Source organism: Nilaparvata lugens, chromosome 6 (assembly GCF_014356525.2).
Source record: "Nilaparvata lugens isolate BPH chromosome 6, ASM1435652v1, whole genome shotgun sequence".
Lineage (NCBI taxonomy): Eukaryota > Metazoa > Arthropoda > Insecta > Hemiptera > Delphacidae > Nilaparvata > Nilaparvata lugens.
In genome coordinates this window covers 44,975,539-44,985,359 of record NC_052509.1, presented here as the reverse complement: position 1 = coordinate 44,985,359, position 9,821 = coordinate 44,975,539, and the positions used below count along the sequence as shown (strand labels likewise).

General features: G+C 33.1%; 1 protein-coding gene across 4 annotated transcripts; it reads left to right on the top strand.

The window, feature by feature from the left end:
• The first annotated feature begins 309 nt into the window (after positions 1–309).
• LOC111056925 (vacuolar protein sorting-associated protein 72 homolog) lies at positions 310–8,004 on the top strand. 4 transcript variants are annotated; one of them, XM_022344334.2, is made up of 8 exons: positions 310–443; positions 3,118–3,252; positions 4,109–4,238; positions 4,743–4,854; positions 5,036–5,215; positions 5,608–5,743; positions 6,357–6,527; positions 7,547–8,004. In XM_022344334.2, the coding sequence occupies exons 1-8, from the start codon at positions 313–315 to the stop codon at positions 7,782–7,784; spliced, it is 1,233 nt and encodes a 410-aa protein (XP_022200026.2). In that variant the 5' UTR covers positions 310–312; the 3' UTR covers positions 7,785–8,004. The 4 variants fall into 4 exon arrangements, with proteins under 4 accessions (XP_022200026.2, XP_022200028.2, XP_022200029.2 ...); XM_022344336.2 differs by having other exon boundaries at positions 405–591; positions 7,547–8,000; XM_022344337.2 differs by having other exon boundaries at positions 421–596; positions 7,547–8,000.
• Positions 8,005–9,821: the final 1,817 nt, after the last annotated feature.

The following is a 9,821-nucleotide window of genomic DNA, read 5'->3' as shown; positions in this document are numbered from 1 at the left end:
AGATTCATGTTTTAAATATAAAAGGGGAGGTTAGGGGGTTAGGTTTTTGCTTTGAAATAACAATATGCTGACTTAGTTTTAGTGTTTTTCAACATTAGTTGAATAACAACCGTCATATTTTATTAATTATATTATTGAAAAATACTCTTTCTTTTATTGAATGAAATGATGATTATATATTGATTATTATATTGAATTTAATGATAAATCATCATTGGATATTAATATCATCACCAAAATGGAATGACGGCTCTAGTTACGGTGCCCGGTAACCATCATCACAAAGAACGTTACATTCAAAGATCTGACTGAATGGAACGGGTAAAAACCGTTACTAACGCATGCGCGGTACGGTGCTGTCTGAGACCGAGAGTGGTTTGTTGGATGACACGATTGAGGATTGACGGATTGACTCGGATTGACAGATGCAATTTGTATTTGAGGTTAGTTAGTTTTTGTAGTTAAAATTTGTATTTAGCTTAGTAATTATTATTTATTGCTTCTCATTTATTTTAAACATTATCTGCTAAAATGAGCATTTAAATTTATCAATTATCTAAATGTGATAAAAGTTGATGTTATCGCAATACAGTACGGTATTCTCATTATTTCTAGCTTTGTTGTTAAGTTACGGTACCGGATGTTATCAATTCAATTTATTATTTAAGCTGCGTTTACACCAAAGTTATTAACAAAATGTTTAGTTCTCCGTCATTCTTATAGATTCTATAAGATTGAACGGAACTTGACAAACACATAATAATATGTTCATCATGTGGAAAATAAATTATGTTCAATCTAATAGAATCTGTACGGTAAGGACGGAGAAATATTTAATACCTTCTGCTTCATCCATTACCCACATTTGTGGGATCGATGGCGTCATAGAGTTCGATTTCAACATACACAATAACACAAAAACTATTCAGATGGCAGGTAAAACAGTGATCACTTTTTTAAAAAAGTTCAGATCATCACTCATAAATTTATTTACACTATAATATGATTTATCACAAAGCAGCTTCCTGACGGCTCTCTTAAAGGCGGCCTCATCCAACTGCTTTACACCGGGAGGCAGCTTGTTGAAGAATTTCAGTGCAGAAACTCTATAGCTGGCCTGTGAACGGTGGAGACGTCTCCTACTCTCCTAGGGACATCCAGCAGCTCGCAGCGCCTGGTGTTGTGGTTGTGAACGGGCAGCCAGAGTATGCTGTATCCTCTTGACATACATCAAGCACAGGAGGATGTAATGGCTGGATACCGTCAGCACATCAAGGCGAGCAAAGATGGGCTTGCAGTGGGCAAGATGATCGCTGCCTGTTATAATTCTTATAGCCCTCTTTTGCAGTCTCAGCACATCAGCAGCCCCCGCTGAATGACCCCACAGAAGCAAGCCATAGGTAATGTGGCAATGGAAGAGCGCGTGATACATCATTATCAGGTACTTCTCAGTCACCAGGCTCTTCATCTTGAGCAACATAAAGCAAATGCGGGAGAGTCGACTGGTTACTTGCTGTATATGACTGTTCCAGCTGAGTTTGCTGTCCAAAACAAAACCCAGCAGCTTCACTGGATTCTGAGGGTCACGCGGCTCACGTGACAAGCTGCAGATGATCCTTTGGGTCTTGTCTTCATTCAGCTGGAATCGATTAGCCAGGAACCATGAAGTGGCAGATCGAAGATGCTCCGCAGATGCCTCCAAAACCCGCTGAAGCTCAGCACCCAATGACAGTAGAGATGCATCATCCGCGAACATCAGAGAGGAACCGTGGTCGTCGAGGTCATTTACCATGACAAGGAACTGTGTAGGCCCCAGCACCGATCCCTTTAATTAATAACTTTGGTGTAAACGCAGCTTTAGTAACAGCCATATATATTTTATTGATTTATTGAGTATTTTGCAGCTGTATTGATATTTGACTAACGTCTAGCCGGTGAGCGACCACTGTTTTTCAGTTATTATTGAAGATATTGAATCTATTTTTTTTTTTAATGAAAGATTAAAAGAAATATAGCGCGCTAGTCTATTTTGATACAATTTTATTCAAGTTCAATATTGAAAATAGCTGCTTGAAAACTTACCTTATTTTGAAGTAACTACGATTCTAAATTATATCGATCACAGTAAATCTTACTAATATTGCAATTTATGTTTAAATTAATTAGTATTTTAATGAAAAAATGTAAAATATTTACATTCAATTACAGTTTAAATGATCAAATGATAAATATTTTAGATTGGAAATATAGCATTATTACATAGTTAGTAATCAAAACAATAATTAGAAAGTAATTATTTATACAGAGTATGCTGAATGCAGCAAGATTCAAAGATTCAACTCACATTGTATAAAGTGAAAGTGAATTTCCACAAGTGAAAGAAAAGGTTAGTAGGTTAGGTTTTTGCTTTTTTGACAATATTTTGGTATTATTCAATGCCAATTTTCACAAGGTGAAAGAAAAGATTAGGAGAGGTTAAGATGGTTATCAGATTATTGCAATGATTGTAACTTCAATTTTCTAAATGATAATCATAACTGAGAAAATTAATTTCTTCAAGAAATCGTATGATTTAATTAAAAAAATGTTAATATATTAATATAGCATTTAATTTTTGTTTAAATTTTTAATTTAATTTAAAATTGTTAATAATTAAAATAGCATTTTAATTTTTTTCAAGTTATACAATTGGAATTGATATTATTGAAAGTAGCCGCTACTTGAGATTAGTTTTCAAATGGGATGAGCTATTTTTAATATTGAAATTGAATTAAATTGTATCAAAATAGGCTAGCGCGCTTTATTTTTTCATCTTCTTTCATTAGAAGAATTGAGCCAATATTTTAATTAATAACTGAGATAACAGCGGTCGCTGATCGACCTTATTTTTATTTATTTTTTTTACACCTAATACTGCAGTCGTGTTGTAACCTGTACACATTAAATGACTTGAACGTACTGTAGAATCGAATGATCAGAATGTCACCATTTGAAAACTCATTTCAAACTCAAAAACACACGTCATAGAGTTATGTGGAAATCAATTTGATAAATTGTAATTGGCGCAACCTGAAGTTTTTTTGGAATTTGAGATTGCTTATGAGATGTGGGTTTCAGAATGGCGATGGAACGAGAAAGACGAACAAATGCTGGTAACAGACTTGCAAAAGTATTGGATGAGTATGAAGAAGACGATTTCTACAAAACTACTTATGGAGGCTTTGAAGAAATAGAAAACGATGTTGACTATCAGTGAGTTTGCTCAGAAATGATTTTAATCTCACTTTCAATATTTGCTTTTAATTCTCCAAGTGTATGACGATTGTTATCAATAAGCTTACTTTTTAAATTCCTCCAAAAAAAAGGTCTGCTGGAGTAAAATTAGGTAACTTGGTGGTTTCACACCAAGTTTATCACACTAGTTTAGGACATTTTCCAACAATTTCCTATATCACAGATCGATAAGGATATCATACAATGTAGTGTTCACTTCCTGCAAAATAACGCTTGTCGCTCTACCAAATTATCTGACTGTGTCAAAGATTATTTCAATGGTCGTTATACAATTTATTAAACGTGATGCGTCAATTTTATGACCCCCAGACCATGACTTCTCAATCCCGAGTTGGCCAGATCCTTTCCTAATGGGGATTTATCAATAATATTAGCTACATCCCTTCTTTGCTGTTGACTCTATCTTAATTCACTGCAAGAATTTTCTAAGCTAATTAAATTGTACCTGAAATGCTGGAGCGAATTTGGTAAAAATCTACTGCGGATAAGATGCCAGTATGATAATCAAGAAGCCACATAGGAGATAGAACATCTCATGTTCATTCAAGTAAACGTATGAGGTTTTCTTCGGAACAACTCTAAAACTAGTCCTGTATCCCCAACAAGAAATTATATCAATTCACAAAAGTGTAAAAGTTTTTTTGATTGAAAATTGCATATTTCTTTTATTTTCACAATTAGCATGTAATTGTCATGAGAGTGGGTTTTCTACACATAAACTGTATATTTAAATTGTTGTAATCAATTAATAATTTTCCTCCAATATGTAACTGAGATTTCTTCTCCTCTGTTAATATAAAATCTCTTTACACAGGTCTGAAGAGGAAGGTGAGGATGAGGTTGATTCTGATTTTAGTATAGAGGAAAATGATGAACCGAAATCTGATGTTGAAGAAGATGAAGGTAAATCAAAGCGAGGAAAATTGGTCACTAAAGCTTATAAGGTTGGTTGCTTATTGCCGTAATTGATCAATTGTAATCAATCATTCTTTATCAAAATTGATATTTTCTACTAGCTACTTCTCCTATGAATGTTCTAGAATATCTTATGCAAGTCAGTTGTTCCACAACCAGGGAAATTAATACGAAATGCATTGTACGGTTCACAGAAAAAAATGTTGAAAATATTTTTTGTATTTAGCTCAGGTTCATATCGAACAGTGAATACGGATATGAGTGCAATAACTATAAAGAGAATACTACCAGAAAATACAGTAATGCTTGGAATGTGCATCAACTATAGTACAATAACTATGAAGAGAATACTATCAGAAAATACAGTAATGCTTGGAAATGTATCAAGTTTGGACAAATTTAAAATAAATTCATATGAAATCTTTCGTTACTTTCTCAAAATGTCTTTCACTGAAACGTTTTATATAATATAATTAATTAGTACTCTGGTACCGGTATGAATAATTGTGTGTTCGAATTTCCTTTTTTCCAAGGAACCAAAACCTGCTAAAAAAGTTGAAAGAAAGCCAAAAATAGTTGAAGAGAAGAATGAAAAAAAGAAAGAACGTGGCCAATCAGAAATCATCGCACCGGGTGACCACTCAGGTAACTCTAATTGATTTTTAAACATTGCAACCTTCAAGTATATTTACATTATTTTGTATTTTTCTTGTGTTGGAAAATCATTGTTGAAAACGATAGTAGTCTCATATGTAATACAGTCACATAATAACGTAGTTTACAAGCGGTTTATTCTTAAATTCTGATTTAAGCAATTTGTTTCTAGAGAGGAAATCTACTCGACAATCCACATTGGTGAAATCAGCAGAGACAGCCAGACGAGTCAAAGAGAGAACTGAGCGTGGCAGAAAAAAGACGAGAAAACTGAAAGAAGAAGAACATCTAACTCAAGAACAATTACTGGAAGAGGCTAAAATCACTGAAATAGAGAACTTGAAATCCTTGGGTAAATAATATTAAAGTTCACTTAATTTTCTAAAACTGCATTTTTGCATTATCATAAGCTTCAGTCTCTCGTCAATAAATAAAGCATCCAGTTAGATCTGGAATATGAGTATCCAAAACTCCTCATTCATTGCTTCGAAAAGTTATTGTTTCTTTTCAGTTAGCTTCTTTATTGATTGATGGTTTTACGGTTTGTCTAACGGTTGATGCTGTTATTGAATATGCAAACCAATCTCATAATTTTTTACTTTAAATTCTTGTCCTTATCAGTGATATTTCAGATATTTTAATATTTTATTCATATTTTTAAGAAAACTGTTTTCAGAGGATCTAATATTTTATTTTAAAAAATGTATTGTAACTGAATCACAATTGGTTATTATTGTTTTTCAGAAAAATATCAGAAAATGGAGTTAGAGAGGAAGAAAAATAAATGTATGAAGAAAAATACTGTAGGAGAATCATACATCCGTTATCATTCAGTTGCTATGCCTTTGGTGGAGGAGATATCTAGCAGCAATAACGAAAAGTGAGTTATGATTCCTTATTTGATATTTTCCCCAATATTGTAGATGGAAACCAGTATCCTCTTGAAAAATTAAAAATTTCGCACTATTTCATGTGTAACTATCTCAGTATGGAATTAACGAATTGTTCAAGCAACTTAGATAAGTCGAATGTATCATTATTGATTATCTTCAGCAATTGAACTCTATGATGTGTTGATGATAAATGTGCTGTTGAATTGAAAATTTGAAAATATATTTGTAAAAACTAATTAAGTTAAACAATCCTGTTCCTGATCAACACAGCTCCTGTATTTCTTGATAAACATGAATTATCATTCGACCTTATAAAATGTGCCCAGCCTCATTATTTATCTCCTCATATTTCAATGCTTTCATCGTTCATCATAAGTAATGCATGATATTGAGTAAATGGTATTGAACACTATTTCGTATTATTTACTATTTTTCATAACATAACGTTCCTTGAATCTTCCACTAAGAACATTTCAATCTCTTCGATTTTTCAAAGTGTTGAGTGTTTCATTATTAGCTTTAGAAATCATTATAAACGTTTTAGATGTCTTGGGAAGTTGATGATGGATAATTAAAATCACGTTGAATATAATTTTTCAGCGATGTAATAAAATCTGAAAATGATGATGGAGATGAAAAATCTTCCAAAGACACCGGTGCCAAGTGCGAGAGAACTTTCATCACTTTCAGTAAACCGGAAATATTTGAAAAATACTTTCCAAAGAGAGATCCACCAAAGCCCCATGTTCCAAACTATTGCACTATCACACGGTAAGTAATACTAGACAGTCATCAAATGGCATTAGATAATAAAATATGATGGATTGTCTGGTTCATTGGTTGAAATTTCCGTAGAATATTTCGATACCAAGCAATCAAAAAGTGCTCCAATAAAAAAGAAACATTCTCCTAAAATGTGTATGCTACATTAATGTTATTGCCGCCATTGAGGAATTCTTGTAGCCTGGTCATATGAATTTCATTAAGGCCGTTCGGTACACTTTTTTCATCATTTAAATTGGGTAATCTTTCTCAATATAATTGTTAAGATCATTATAAGAGTGAGAAAAAGTGGCAACTGAAATTTTCAAGTGGTCTAATAAGCAAGTTATGGGTTGTTGAAGTGCTAAATTTCCATATTCCGTTTTCTTCCCAGATCATAAACGGTTCCAACTATATTATTAGAACCTCTCTTAAAAATACAAAAGATGTAACTTTCCAAACCAAAACATTTTATTCCCCATATCGTTCATAAATGAAAAAGTAACAATTTTTGTAAATTCGATAACTTGTTTATTTTGGCATTAATCGCATATTAGAACAAAGCCAATGATATTCTGAATGTATTAAAAAAAACTCCAATGGAAAATTCGAAACCGTTTATGATCTGGAAAGAAAACGGAATTTAGTACTTCAACAACCCATAACTTGCTTATTATACCACTTAAAAAATTCAGTTGCCACTCTTTCTCAGTCTTATAACGATCTCAACAATTATATTGAAAAAGATTATCCAATTTGAATAACAATAAAAAGGTGTACCAAACAGCCTCAATTATAAATAGGTACAATAAAAACATAATTATCAGGCTATAGAAGAACAGTTTTGAACATGAGACTATTGTACCTTTCCTCAAGTATAGTTATTGTAAATTATGAAATAATTTAATAATATGAATAATTTCATTCACCTTCAAGTGAATTATACGTAAGTCTGTCATACTTTTTTTGTATGCATTTCTAGTATAGGCTATTTATTGTTTAGGTGATACTTAATCGTACTTTTGCAGGCAACCAGCCAAGTATTTGGACCCAGTGACACAATTGCCGTACGCAAACATGCATGCGTTTCGTGTTCTGAGAGAGGCCTACTACCAGCAGCTGGAGCTCAAAGGAGACAAAAGCAAACCTGAGATAGCCGCCTGGCTCGAATGGAGGCAGAGCAACAAACAGCCAGCACTCAATCGAATCAAAATCGATCCGTCCACTTTACATTTAAAAACGGCACCATCCACTTCAGCTTCTTGAAACATGTCCAACTGTATACCAAGGACTCAACAGTGCAATTTAATGGCTATACCGTCAGGTTGATTTATGTCTCTTGTAATGATAAACCTAGCATCTTGAAGACATGCTATTTAAAAGTGGAGAAAGATTCATATGAAACTAATAAATACAATTTTCATGAAATGAAATTATTTTGAAATACTAAATATTAACGAAAATAAAAACTGAAAATCAAAACTTTCTTCTCAAGTTCATAAATTTATTTTACCTTGATAGAAAACCAGAATAATTGTTTCCTTTGCTTGAATTTGCAAACACTCCAATATTATGTAGGGCACAATGCGAATTAATAAAATGTGTTTTCTGAAATGCCAAAGTCGATTCCAGGGTCAAACTTAGAACATACGAAACTCAGCAACTTCATTCAAAGGCTAACACTCGACAATATTTCAATTTTCCAATTGAGCCCAAAAAAATGTTGGCTATACACTCTTTGGCAGTGAATATCTTTGTAATGCACGAGTAGTTGTTACAGTTTGCAGGTGGACTACTCATGCTGACTTGTTGACAAGACATCAAAGTGCAGTACCAAAGTGAGGCTCAATTCACATAGGACGTGATGTGGGTGTTCACTTTATCGCCCTCGCCTCTTTGCCGTATCTCATAGTAGCCTATACAAGAGCAGGTAAGCCACTTCTTCAAAATTAGAAGAAACCAAAAAGCTGTAAAGTTGCATAGAATTTAATTAAAATGTCATTATCTCACTTCTATGGTGCGTATTGCATGCTACAGATGAAAATTAATAGGAAATCGTATTTAGTTATCAAAATGATAATGAATAGGTAGGTAAAGATTATTCAACGAAAATCCTAATGAAATGTTGTAATTAGGATCTTTGTTTAATAATAATTATTCATTAATTAGAATTTGAATAAATAATCATTTCTCAGGTCAAGCTTCATCTATGGTGAGATTTTCAGCCAAATCTGAGATCCTTTTTGTTTTAGTGTGGAAAAAACGTAGGATGGTTTTTATGTCATTTTTTGTGAGAAATAAAAATCGCTCAAACTTCGTGACCTTATGATCTTTGATACCAGGAACACGAATCTGGAATCAGATTTGCGAAATTCTGTATCGTTCGTGTAATATATTTGCTGTGAACGTTTCATGGAAAAATATGTTTGTAAAGATTCGATTGTTGAAAAAAATACGGAAATTGTAGATGTTTTTAACGGTCTTGGTAATTCTATGATAGGGAAATGTGATTCAAGATGGATTTTAGGCAACTGAGCTCATAGGAGGATGAATTTATCTACGATTTGGAATCAATCGTGAGTTTCTATTATGTATATCAGACTCGTTCTATAAACTCTTGGTTAACAGTAAAATAACGAAAAAACTGAAATCGCCATTTTTAAAATCTTCTGTAACTTTCGAATGGTATTGGAATCGAAAGTATTATTCATTGGATTGGGAAGAGGAGGAAAATTTTCACATCCTAATTAGATTTAGAAATTTTATGAGACGTATTTCACAAGATATGCAGCTTTGAATATAGAAATTGGCCATTTTTTGTGTATTGGAATAAGGGCTTAAGTTTCTACACTCAACAATGAGTTTCTCAGTTTTAGACCGAATTTGACTTATGATGCATGATTTTGTACCGCCTTGACGAGCCGAGAAGAATGAAGTGTAGTACCACATCTGAGGATTTGTGTCAAAAGTTATAAGTGTTTGAAATTTTTATCATTGAGGTGTCCTTATGCGCGCCTCTCCACTAGGAAATACTGAAATGAAGTGCATCTAACGGATGATTGTCATAGAACATAATCTCATGAACTTACATCATTGTGCAAAATATCAATGTGAGGATAATGTATTTGGTGATGATGGTTGAAGCTGAAAATTAAGTGTTTTCACAATACAAGGAGCATTGTTGTCAGGTCTACCTGGATATCTATATGAGATAGAGCGCTCTACCTGAACTCAGATTGTAGAGCACAAAAATACGCTAAGAGGGATATTGAATTATACATCTAAATGATAACAATCGGAAGA

What these genes read in the sequence shown, in the direction of transcription:
- LOC111056925 (XM_022344334.2), top strand. Translation starts at nt 313, where the DNA reads ATGGAACGGGTAAAAACCGTTACTAACGCATGCGCGGTACGGTGCTGT. An exon ending in AGATGCAATTTGTATTTGAG is followed by an intron (nt 444 to 3,117) that starts GTTAGTTAGTTT and finishes TGTGGGTTTCAG; the next exon opens with AATGGCGATGGAACGAGAAA. An exon ending in CGCACCGGGTGACCACTCAG is followed by an intron (nt 4,855 to 5,035) that starts GTAACTCTAATT and finishes ATTTGTTTCTAG; the next exon opens with AGAGGAAATCTACTCGACAA.